The sequence below is a fragment of the Anabas testudineus genome, chromosome 7 (genome assembly GCF_900324465.2).
Source record: "Anabas testudineus chromosome 7, fAnaTes1.2, whole genome shotgun sequence".
Classification (NCBI taxonomy): Eukaryota; Metazoa; Chordata; class Actinopteri; order Anabantiformes; family Anabantidae; genus Anabas; species Anabas testudineus.
The window spans coordinates 19,835,558-19,848,750 of record NC_046616.1 but is presented as its reverse complement, the minus strand read 5'-3'; the positions used below and the strand labels follow the sequence as shown (position 1 = coordinate 19,848,750).

Here is a 13,193-nt window from a genome sequence, read left to right as displayed (position 1 = left end):
GACTTTTATCAACTGCAATGAAGTACAGAATCCTACTCTCCCTATCACACACCCATGTTCCCATCTTGCGATAGTTGCTGTAAGCAGTCTGAAACAGGATTTCAAGGTAACTGTGTCTGGTTCAACAGCCTTACACATATTTTAGCCTGTCTCAAAATGCTGCAGAGCCACTAATACTGAACGTAGCCCTCAATGCTTAACTCACACGGGCGCATAGGCAGACATCTCCTTGTCTTGTTATCTGTTGTGAAAGTGACGCACTCATGCATCACTCAGCCCCAATCTGTCTGCTAGATTTTCATCTCAACTCAAAAGGTCAGAGTGTTATTTGGAAATACTCTGAAATATCAACTGCTCACTCCACAAGACAGAGAAAACTCGAGATCATCACATTTAAGTGGACAGATCCGCCTCGCGCAGTTCACGTTCATCTGTTTTCAGCTTAAATATCAAGCCATGTCATTTCACGTTAAGCACTAGTGATTCTTGAACTTCTTTAACCCCCCCACCTGAATAAAGGGCAGATTGCCTGGAGTACGCTGTTCTGATATTTCACTACTGAACTCAACATTTAGTCTGACCCTTTAGGATAATGACTTTGTCTCAATCTAAATAATGAGCACAAATGCAGAGCAAATGCATCTTAAAGTTGGTCGCATTCTTACAGTTGTGTGTCACCAAAATGCACAAGAGGGAAGAACTGCGATCTTTTGTCTCGCAAAACTGTTAATGAAAAAATACTACGCACACATGAGTAAAAGGAGGGTGGCAGGAGGTGTGTTTGAAAGATACTTAGCAGAAAAGTTTTGCAAGGGAAGTGAAAAGGGAGAAGGAGAAGAGGGATGAACACAGGGGAGATTAAAGCAGAGAGAACGGAAAAAGAAATGTTTCTTTCCAACGTTCTTTTTATTTAGAGAGAGGCAGAGGGCTGAAAGCTGCACAGCAATGGAATACATTGCAGAATTTTAACAGTGTTCTCATTATTTATTTACTGCTCGGAGGAGAAGTGTGTGTGTGTGTGTGTGTGTGTGTGTGTGTGTGTGCTAGTGATGTGACTGCCATATCATAGTAAGGGTTGTAGAAAACAACCCATCACTGTGGCTTCATTCACATTCTGTTAGTGTGTGTGTTAAAAGCTATTTCACAGTGGAGAGGATGAGGTCCAGCTGCATCAAAGCAGCGCTGAGATGGCATGAGATGGGGACTTAGACCGTGGGGAGACAATGAAAGAAAAGGAAACACAGTATGTTGACTGAAAGGAATGACGGCTCTACGTAGGGGTAACTGTGTCTAATCATACTTACATGGAGGAAACTATGGTCAGCGGAAGCTCAGACTTGTTAATTAACTAGCTGAGGAAACTAGACTCAAGACAGGATTCAACACTCATGTGCATCAAGGGATCGCGAGAGGACAGATAACTCAGCCGTTCTTGCAAAAGTACAGTGTGCTCCTAAGTAGATTGTTTTGTTTCTGACATTGTGGTGGACTGTTTTTGAACTATAATTTGAAGTTTTGGGGTCACATGGAAATGTTGTTGTAGATATTAGAAAAAGTCGATTGTTTTCTTTTATTTTTTTCTACATTAAATTAATCAGAGACACAGTTATGAAAATGATTAATGTAGCTGGAAGCTGGCAGATTTTTTTAATGGAATATCTACACAAGCCTACAGAGGCCCATTACCTTGAGCCATTAATGTTTTAATGGTACATTGTGTTTACTAATGCACGATTATCAATTTAAAAGGCTAACTGATAATTGGAAACCACTTTTGCAATTACGTTAGCACAGCTGCAGATTATTGCTCCGCTTAAAGAAGCAATAAAAACTACTTATTTAGGCTAGTTGAGTATCTGGAGCATCAGTGATTGTGGGTTTGATTACAGACTCAAAACTGTCATAACAGATAACTAGACTATTCCATGGGAGAAATTGCTGAGCTGACTACCCAGAAGATCATGAACATTGCTGTGTACTAGTCTCCTCACAGAGAAGTACAAACTGGCTCTAACCATGATAGTGCTTTATGAAATTTCTCAAGCATGATGGCGGCGATGTGATGGTGTGGGGGTGCTTTGGTGTTCCTTCAATAAACATGATGTGAAAACTCTTGAGATTACCTCAACTAAACTGACAACTATAATAAGCAAGGTCTTCACTGTTGTAATTGCTGTGAATAAAAAACTTTCAGTTTGAAGGACAAGTAAAATATTATTTCAAAACAAAAGTCATAATATCATACTTTGACTTATGTATAAATATACATTTTGCTATATTTCCTATTCAAATTCATTTTAGTTATTTGTTCTGATGTAAAACATCAAAATGAACTCAAACTTTGGAAAGATCAGTGTTGGAAACGTACTGCTTTCTGTGGGTTTTTAGGGTTCTGCTGATTTTAATGATACATTCTTGTAGGATTCAGACTTTGTTGTTGTTTCAAATCAAGACATCAAATGGTTGAAAACACCCTGCTATACATTATACATAATTTAAAGCATATGTATACGTACTATAAAAACTTATAAAGTTGATATAGTTATATAGTTTTCGTACTGCAAAGTACTTTTTTATAGTAATGACACAGTGTTGTATTTCAAACAAGCCCTTGTGTATGTGACATCCATTCCTCTTTTATTATTATAATATGTCTCTTATTTATTTAAATTAGTTGTATTTATTTGAATTAAGTTCACTCTAAACAGAAACTCAAATGGCTTGTATGTCTTCAACAATCCAAGTTCAAAGTGAACAACAACAACACTAGATAAAAGGTTAGCTTCTTAATGTCCTTCTACTAGTGTTGGAATGGTCCCCAGTGCTACGCATCCCTGCAGTGAACTGCAAAATAAATCAGTGAGTGGAGGTTGCAGATATTCCACTGGGGAGTTTAGAAATTCAGTTTGCTTGTGTTTTTAATAAAAAATGTGTCAGTGTTTTAATTACTGTGTGTGTGTGTGTGTGTGTGTGTGTGTGTGTGTGTGTGTGTGTGTGTGTGTGTGTGTGTCTAAACACGCTGAGTAAATCACGCTTAGCTAAGACAGTAGAAGCAGATTTTGACAATATTGCTTAAAAGCAGAGCTGCACCCAGGCGGTGAGATATTGCAACACCAGCTAAATGACAAGTTACAGATCATTTGTTTTATGAAAAGGGAGAAAAGTAAGACAGAGACAAGCAGACACACTTGAGGATTGTTGAACAGTATGAAGAATTGAATTATCTGTCTATCACAAGAGACTGGCTGGCATGTAGGACATGTAAGTCCTCTTATACAAATGAATTGCTTTTCATGGTAGTCGGGGAGAGGGGGCAGGCATGGGAGGCGATGTTAATCCCTAATGTAAACCCATCACTGTTCTCATCACAACTCTATACCTTCAATTCCCAATTCTCACCGCAGTCTGCTATCATGTCACAGCCGACTTCGCACAGAGAAGGGATTGAACAGAAAGAAAATCAGGGGAGCATGTGGGAGAAGTAAGGGTTGCACAGGAAAAGGAGGACTGCAACATCGTAAAGAAGAAATAAATGCAAGGCAAACTGAGACTAAAGGGATTTCAGCACGTATAATCCCCTAATAGACCACCTTCTTAACCTACTGGGAGCTTCTTTTGGCACATTTGCAAAAAAAAAAAAAGAAGTGAAAGCAATGAACGAAGAAACAAAATAGGATGAAGTCTGGAAACAGAAGAAGGGATACACAGGTGAAGAGAGAGTGTGAAAGTTCGTTTGGAGCAGAAGAGGATGTGACTGAAGCAGCATTTGGAGAAACAAAGCAAAAAACATTGATTAGGATTTTCCGGCGGGAATGGTGATTATCACTGTACCACACGGGCGGAGAAAGGTTTAGTGAGAGTGGCCTAATTAATTGGAGTACAGAGACCATGGAGTCTTCATCTGCTACGCCCGGATGACTTGCTGCAACACTCCTCTCTGCAGACACAGTATTACACATAAATTCACATGTAACAGCATGGGCTGAAAACTGGCTTCACAGTAGCACGACGGGAAGGTGGATGGCACTGCCACAGCAGAGAATATCAAATGATCAAAGGCTCAGTGAGAGACAAATGAATTTCCTAAATTCATATATCACCTCAGATTAAAAAACGTGAACCCTTCTGCCATGTGTGGCGACGCCAGCAGTCAGATTCCAGCTTATATACAGTCTGTTTTCCTCTTTTCAGTTACTCTTGTTCACCCAGAAATGTATTTAATAATCAGTTTCAGCTACTTATCCACAGGAACCCACACACACCTTGATCCATTCTGAACAGAAAATGCACAAAATCCCATTAATTCCACTCCATCCTGCCTCTGCCCCCTTTGTGATCTCACCTAATGTGATCCCCGGTGACCGTCCGCTGTCTAAACGCTTGCTTTTACAGCCAGAAGCCCTGATATTATTCTGGTCTAGCTCAGAGATCTGCCTGAGCTATCATTTTTCAAGCATAAAAACCAATTAAAATTCCCTTCAGATAGCTCTTTGGATTCAAGCGCTGCTACACGCCATTGAAATATAGGATTTTATTTTTTCTTTTGCATCTGCTGCTCAGATGCTTAAAGATATTTACACATTGTATGGCCCTGCCCTTCCTCCCACTATATATAATGAACACAACTTATCCCACCTAGGTGTTTTAGGACATCTGCAAGCTGTGACTCCCCTCCACCAACATACTCCTACTAGCCCCAGGCTTAACCAGATCAATATATCATTAGCCCATCTCTCCACACATCCCCCGTTCTCCACCTAGAAAACCATACCTCCTTCCCTCCAATGTCCTCACCTCACATTTTACCCTATTTCATGCTGTTTTTCTCCCCTTTCCTTGCCTCTCATCTTCACTGATTTGGCCTGAACCTTCCTAATCTGGATCCAGCCCTGCCTTCGTCCTTTGTGTTTTCTCCTCTGAACCTGCCACCGATCTGTAAGAAGGAGTGAAGGAAGGACAAAGTGAGGGAGAGGTGCAGGGGTTAAAGGTGACATCTGAGTCGTTTCAGGTAGAGATGGAAATGGTGGGCGAGGTTGGGCGCTACAGAAATATAAAGGGGAGGGGGCAGAGCAGAAGCAGGGGAGCAGGAGGGGGGAGGGGGAGCATGGCTGGCTGGCTGTGTGGGTGAAATGAATGTGTAATTGCATTGTAGTGTCTCAACCCAGACAACTGAATGACGGCAGGAGCGACGGCCACACTCCTCGGTGGAAGTGGCTGAGTCTATGTAGGCTGCTGTGCCATTGCGTGAACAGAGAAGGGCATCTGTGCCAATGCCACCAGGTAGCAACACGCCCATTCCTTACTGCAAAGAGTCACATATGGGCCAGAAATGCTAGAAACCAGAATGAAGACGAGTCAACTACATGGATTAAATAAATCCTGCGAAGAAAATAGTAAATACAATCTATTCTGTGCATTCTAGCTGTTAAAAATAGGGGAAATATGAATGGCCCACTTGTGGATAAAAACAGTGAGGGATTGGCTCGCTTCTCCCTCCCTGTGTCTTTCTCCTCTCCTCTACCTTTACCCAAAGCATGCCAGCCATTCACTCGCAGCCCACCCCGCCCTTTTTTTTTTTCCGTCTCCTCTTGATTTCCCTTCTCTGTCCTCTTTCCCTCCACTTAGAAAAACATAGGGCTGGGTGAAGAAGAAAGGTAATTAAAACGGGCTTGCTGTGCAGTGAAATGAAGCCACTACAAAGACACGCCTCATCCCCATCAGGAAAAGCAAGCGATGAAAATGTTAATTGAATCAAAATGACGTGAATGTTATGTGTGTGTTGCCACGTTGTATAAATGTGGAAACTAGTTTCGTCAAAGGTTTCTTACACAGACACTAGAAATAACCAACTTTGACGACCCGTGTACCTCCATCTCTCACAGAGGTGGAACAAAGCAGCAGCACAGGGCTGTTATTGATGTGTTAAGCTACAGAATATGTAACAAACCAGGTGAAACAGTGATTGTATCATGGCTACTGCAGAGAGAGGGACTGGCAAGACCAGGGAGAGTGCAGATGGAGGAGTCACCTTGACGGAGAACAGGGAGGTAAGGGACACTCGGCCAATGCCAATTTGGTGCTTTTCAGGTCAGAAGCTTGTAGACATTTAGGGATGCTTGATAAACAATCAAACGGCACAAAAAGGTACAAAAAAGGTTATAGCATATGAAGCATGAACTAAAAATGCTGGCAGACGTTTCATTAGTCACTAAACATGAGAGTGAGTAGGACTCCTGTCTTTCTCTCAGTAGAGATGTGAGTGGAGAAGAATTAATATTGACTTAAGTCTCCGCTGCAGCCTTACAGGATATGAGTGCACTCGATGAGAAGTCCAAATATCACCATAACAGTGTTTCCCTTAAAGTCACCTGTCTGTCACAGCTACACATCTAACTTGGAGCTCTGTAGTGAGACTTTATACAAAGACCTAAACAGGCAAAGTGGAGGAAGAATAAATTGTAGACAAATAAAGTCAAATAGTATAAATTCTGACCTACATTTCTAGATTATTCTTTCAAGAGGTTCTTTTATAAAATGGTACAAGGCGTTGCTGTTGTGTTACTGTTGTTTTGAAATCCTGAAAACTGAGTAGGTTTCATGCTGCACATTAAACAACACTGACATCTGTTGGTGGAGTACGGACACTGGCTCAAAGGCCAAAAGAAAGGTGTGGTGACTATTCATAAATAATTGTGTGGAAATACTAACAATACTAACCACCAACAAGTATTGCTTTTGTAACCACAACTTATTACAAATTAGAGATGCACTGTTGCATTGCTGACTGTATTTTAATCCAACATTGTATTTACCACAGCTGCAGCTCTGCAGATCAAATTAGCCCCGAACAAACACATTACTCCTCTAGTAAGCTATGTATTTGTCAGTCTCTTTAAAGAAAATACATTTTTTAATTCAATCACCATAGTCCTTTTTTAAAACACATAGTTTGACTTGTTGTAGTAGGGAAGGCACGGATTGTATTAATAGCAATAATATTCAAGTGTCCTGCCATTCTTTAGTTATAAATTTACGCCTGTGCATTTCCTCCTCTCGTGTCAAAATGTGAAAATAGCCTGCTATGAATTAACTACCAAATCCTTCCGCACATTATCACACAAAGCACGGGAATATGAACAAAGAGTACGTGGGGCTGGACTGTACAAGAGGAGTCACAAAATCCTCACTAGTGTAAATACAATACACGTACTGAACATTTTCTTAGTGTACCATTTGTGAGTTGTTCTCTATCTGCTCCTAAATGCCACCAAAGCAATAATGGCTCGTGCCATTCTCTTATCAGTTGTTATTTGTTCTACTGTTATACTGACCTCTTAACAACATTGTTATTTGAAAACATTGTTGGTCATCACAGTACTTTGAGCCTCCACTCAGAGTAATTTGAAAACTGTCTATTGTTCACAATTCCTGATTTATTCCTTATCAGTTGTTTGGTATTTACTCAGGATTGTGTGTACCTTTCTTTAACGAGTACCCCAGAAGGAGGAGAGAGAGCTCAAAGAGCCCTAGAGCCGAGCTCAGCGGGTCAGTGTGTGGCAATGGTAACCAAAAAGAGGAGCATCTTCTATGTTCCTGAAAAAGCACTTACACGCCTGTGACAATGATTTAAACAAAGTGAAACTCAAGGGCGCTGCAAATGTGACGTGTTTTTCAGTGACAATTTGAATCAAGGCGCATTAACAGCAGGTGAAGTAACGCACGTGAAAGACTCCTCAGCAACATTAGCACAATATAGAACAGTGCACTTAATGCTGTATGTGCTGCTGTCCTCAATATGACCATGATGTGTGATTTCTTTATGGTTTTGGCCTTTGAAGTCTTTGGACAACTGTTGTGTATTGCGTGCACAGGAAATCCTTTTAATTTTTAAGTACTTGAGTGCCCTTCACTGTATTTGGGAAAATGCACTAGGTTGGTTACAGTGGTTATTAGAAATGATGGCTGTACAACCTTTGTTGAGAAGACCAAGGACAATTTACTTTTTGAGTGCTAATAAGTAAGCACACTGTACTTTTCTATTATTAAATGCAAATACTGTATAAAACTACTTCTGAGAGAATCAAAATTCTAGTTTAATCATGTGTCATGATTTACCACAAAACCATTTTAGTCTACAAATTGTCACATAAAAGCTTTATTTATTTTCATCATTTCACTTTTTCACATATTTAACGCATCACAGCAAAGTGCTGATTAATGCGCATATGTAATGCAGTAACTAATCTAATCGGTTTTGCCTCATCACTTAATTAAATTAAGCTGTCGCCATAATTCTGACAATGTAGAAGTTCTGTTTGTGGTAAAACTGATTATGTTTAAAAGGTGACTGTTATTATTGTGTAAGCAAGGTGTAACAATTAATGCTACAGATTTCAGCTATATTGCACAAGAAAACGTTATTGCATTTTTATATCAAATGTCTGATTTTATTCACAGTTTACATGGAAAGAGTCATTGGTTTCCTCATGTCCATACCTGTGAGGGGAAACAACATCCACAAATGCATGCTTTAGTGGAGTTTAATCTGAGGCAAACTGCATGGGTATATTCTATATGGAAACAAAAAACAAAGAAATAACACTGTGTTCATATTAGATGAAAAGCCCATCTTTCATCTAAAAGCAGTTTTAGATTATAATGTACTGTAATGTTTGTGTTTGTATTTACTTACTTCACCCCAAGTAAGATTGGTTAATTAATGACAGATTTTGCATTCATTTGGTCCACTGAAGGTGGTTAGTGAATGAAATATTGAGAAAATATAATAAATAATAATTGAAATAATAATGTAAAACCCGCTGTGGTCCCGTTTGGATGAGGTTGATTCATGAAGACTAAAACAAGCCGTCAGGTCACAGGGTCAGGGGGGCAGCAGCCAGCAGGGGTCCTCAGTGAGCCGGTTCACAGACTGGGGCCCAGACACAGGAACCCCCTCCTCACACGGTTGTTTCGGTTGAATCCGCACATTACAAATGAAATGCAGGAGTCCAGGTCGGTGATTTCACCTGACCCCCCCACCCCGCCCCGCTGATCCCCCCACCCCACCCGCTGATCCCCCCGCTGCCACTCATGATGCCACTCGCTGTTCGACTTGGGGGTGGTGACGTGACGTCGGCGTCAGGATGCGCGCGCCTCTTGGCAACGGAAGTCGCGTTAGCTGCTGCTGAGAACTTCCTCAACCGAAGCTAAGCACCAAATGCAAACTGTTCACAACTAAAATGTCGGCCTGTTGTGTGTCCGGCTGTAAAAATCGGCATTCCTCCACGAGCAAACTCAAATTTTACAGAATACCGTCTGGGTATCGACCTTTTCAGGCCAACCGGAGACGTTTATGGCTCCAAGCGATCCAACAAGTGAACGGCGGCTCCGAGCAGCTCCGAGGCAACGCTCGGATTTGTGGCGCTCATTTCACATCTGGTACCGAAACCGGTCCTCTCCGATGTTACTGCACCCTGATACAGCTGCAACACATCTGCTCTGACTCACTTTAAAACCGACCGAAAGACGGATCACATGTGCATTCCTGTTTTACAGGGCAGGCGTCCCTGGACCACGACCATCCGGACTTTGTGCCTTCTGTGTTCATGTGCAGTAAAACGAAACCGAGCCCCAAGAAAAAAGGGAAAAGGTAAAAACTGATCACTCACCCAGTGCAATTTAAATTCATCTTAGGAGTCACGATTTGTGCCTGTCGTAGAAATACGAGGCCAAAGACTGTGAGAGAGCAGCAACACCAGAGCATAAAAATGTAAATTATGCTTTTATGCAGAAATTAGAAGTATATATGTAATAATAATAATAATAATAGTGTATAACAAGCATCATTTCTAGATGGAGACATTCATGGTGTCATCAGTGAAACACCACTACACTACAGTTCAAGATCCGCTTCATGAGTGCATATTAGCTTCTATGTCCCCTTTCAAAGCATTGTAAAATATTGTCCACCAATATTGTCTTTATTTGTAAAAACATAAACTTGTAAGCATACATACTGGTGTTACTAATGTAATTATAGTGACTTATGAATAACTGCTTCAACTTTAGCATTTTAACTGTCACTCACACCACAAGTTAACTCTCACTTCATCTTTATTTCAATCAAAAAGTGCCAATTATTCATATTTCACGTGCTGTAGTAGATATGTGTGACAATGGTTTACTGTATCTGCAGGTGAATTTTTTAATCATTATTATTATTATTCTCCAAAGGTTTTACACACGTAGAAGGAGGCGTCGCCGTAAAGTCACTGTGGAAACACGAGGAACAACAGCTCCACCTGAGGATGATTCTTCTGTGGACATCCAGTCGTCTGTTTTGATGGAAACTGAAAGTGAACGATCAGAGGCAGTACAAACATCCCCAGTGTCAAAGGTAACAACCACTGCTTGTTGTTTGTGTGTTGATCTTCTGCTTCATTTCATTTTCTGTCACCTGACGAGGTGACAGTGGCAGTAGTAGTTGCTACTTCAGCTTCATCTTTTGAGCAAACATACTGTCGTGTCTTTCACTGTTGGTAGATCCTGAGTAAAGAACTAACTGTTTTGTTATGGTACATAACTTCCGCATCCCACCTTTGTATGTGTGTTTGTTTCTAGGAAGGAGAACCATTGACTAAAGAGACAGAAGCAACACCAAGCCCAAGGAAGCCATCACTATTTTTTAAAACATCAGCAGGCATCCTAAAACTAGACAAGATGAGTCCAATTGTGCTCCTAAAACCTGTAGTTGCACGAGCAGGTGGGTTCCAGTGTGAGCTGTGCACTCAGAACTTCATTACAGTGTTAGAACTAGTAAAACACAAGCAGATGCACGATGAAGAAAAAAAGTCCTTTATCTGTGAAATCTGTGGAAAGCACTTCACAGGGCAGGCTGACTTCTCTGAACACCAGCGTGTCCACAAGGATGAGCCTGCTTTTCCGTGTAACATGTGCGATCGGGTTTTCACTACAAGTCATAACCTAAAGCGTCATAAACTGCTGCATGTCAAAGACGGCAGGAAGTGCCGCACATGCGGCGTGCTGTTCTGTCGACGTCATAACCACATTTTATTCCTGCCACAGGCTGACTCTGTACCTCAGTCGGAACAAGATTCTCCCATCATCGAGACACAAAATGTTGACAGCCACTTGGTGTCAGAAAACAGTGTGCAGAAGAAGTGTTTCCCAAAACCTGAACCTAAAACAAATTTGACCCCGCCTCAAGCTGCAAGCACAAGTACCTCAATAGGAATCTCTGTTCCAGTGGTGCAGAAACCATCCTCTGCACCATGTCCTCCCCCACCAGTACCCTGTTTCTCACGGACCTGGTCTCGGTTTAAGACACCTATGTCCAGTCAGCATGCAGCTTTCGTTCAGCCCCCTCCGCCTCAGCATGTGGAACTCCCAGCCTCACTACAGCTCTTTTCTCCTCAATACCTCACTTCAGCATTACTTGAGGTTAAAAGGAATTATGAATATGTTTTAGGCAAACCAAACAAAGTGAAGAAGGAGATTGTGAAAGAGGAACAAGTCGAGCTGCCGCTCATTTCTCCAGATGAGCAACGTGTTAAGCAAGTCAAAAAGGAAAGAATTGCTTATGACCTTGAGATTATACTCTGATCTACGTGGAGATGGGGAACATTTTCTCACTTTTAAAAGCTGGCATTAAATTAAAAAGCTATTAAGCCATCCACACAAGAGTTTTGGTAGATACAACATTAATAACATAAGCTAAGGGCTCATTTGGAAGGGCTTATTTTTCCGGTAAACTTATGTTGCCTGGACATTTTTTTACTGCTCATGCACAAAATATCTGTGATAGAACTGCTGCACGTTTCCTTTGTTTGGTAATTTGGTCTAACATGATTCAGCACTTTACAGTACCAATACAGAGATATTTTATTGTAAGGGACTGAACCTGTCATGCTGCTACTTTCTATTTAAGAGCTCTCTAATTTAGGTGCAAGGTGTTGAGATGGGAAATAATACTGTTCTGTGTATAGAATGTATCTGACCTCAATTGTAAAACAGAACCAACCACCAGGTGGCATTTAGGCTGCAGGCTGTGTTCTGTACTGTACAGTCTGTGACCATATGCACTGTACTGTAAACAAGAATGATCATTATCTAACATTGTAACTGATAAATGCAACTAGACTCAGTTTCTCTTTCTACCTCAGCAACCAGGACCTACATTGCTTTATATTACATACTGTATATATTTGTATAGAATATGCATTGTCATGTCATTTAGTCTTGTAGCTGACACTAACACGTCGTACTCATAAGACATTAAGCATTATACTCACAACACTGTGTTCATTTTTGAATGTATTAAACTTTTATAAACAATAGTTAACAACAGCTCGCTGTTAATTATATTTTTGTGTCATTTTTTTATCAACTTTAAATCTGTGTTACTCACTAACACCAATAGATGATCATTTTATTAAAATATTTTATTCCAAAATATTTTCTTTGCTTCTTGTCATGCTGTCACAAAAATTGAGACCTTAAAAGACTGAAATTAAAGCAGCCCTTTAAAATAGAGGAAACTGCAGATAATACATTTTTCCCATGCTCCATTTGTTAAATACATTTACTTAAATCAATAAAAATGGACTTTAGGAAAATTAAAGTTGGTTTATTACTTAGACATTGCATTTGTAGATAGAGCTGTACTGCAGTGCATCCATTTTACCGTGTACCTACAGTTTATCAAGTTAAGCTATTAAAGGAAAATATGGAAGAAATAAGCTTTAATACATCTAAACAAACAACATAGTTAACAGTATTTACAGAAACACCTTTTTGTTCACCCTTGTCATGATGAATTCACATTTGTTTCAGTGTTTTTACTATGTCATTAATTGTAAAATGGACTCTGAAGTGTATGCTTGCTTTTCCTTGACTGACACTTAGTGTGTCATGTCACATTATAGAGATTGACAGCACTAAACTGAAGAAATATATTGTCCTTTTACTAATTTAGCTATAGTACAGCTTTCTAGTGACTGTAATGATATGTCCACTGGACATGAGAAAACCTAGGTTCATTTTAATAATTCACATTTATAACTGCAGACATGTTGAGAAACACCTGATCCTTAATCAGTGACTTTAAAAACCTCCACTACTCAAAAACTGCCAAACTGATCACCTTTTAAGAAAAGCTAGATTTAGTAATATTT

General features: G+C 40.3%; 1 protein-coding gene across 1 annotated transcript; it reads left to right on the top strand.

Moving 5' to 3' along the window:
• Positions 1-9,158: 9,158 nt before the first annotated feature.
• Positions 9,159-12,440, top strand: LOC113166947 (zinc finger protein 2 homolog). The gene is made up of 4 exons (XM_026367225.1): positions 9,159-9,438; positions 9,556-9,649; positions 10,234-10,396; positions 10,621-12,440. Exons 1-4 carry the CDS (start codon positions 9,240-9,242, stop codon positions 11,620-11,622), a joined length of 1,458 nt encoding a protein of 485 aa, XP_026223010.1. The 5' UTR covers positions 9,159-9,239; the 3' UTR covers positions 11,623-12,440.
• Positions 12,441-13,193: the final 753 nt, after the last annotated feature.

Bases quoted from the DNA above. Each gene is read 5' to 3' on its own strand.
- LOC113166947 (XM_026367225.1), top strand. From the start codon at position 9,240: ATGTCGGCCTGTTGTGTGTCCGGCTGTAAAAATCGGCATTCCTCCACG. The intron at 9,650-10,233 runs GTAAAAACTGAT...TATTCTCCAAAG, and splicing joins CCCAAGAAAAAAGGGAAAAG to GTTTTACACACGTAGAAGGA. The intron at 10,397-10,620 runs GTAACAACCACT...GTTTGTTTCTAG, and splicing joins AAACATCCCCAGTGTCAAAG to GAAGGAGAACCATTGACTAA.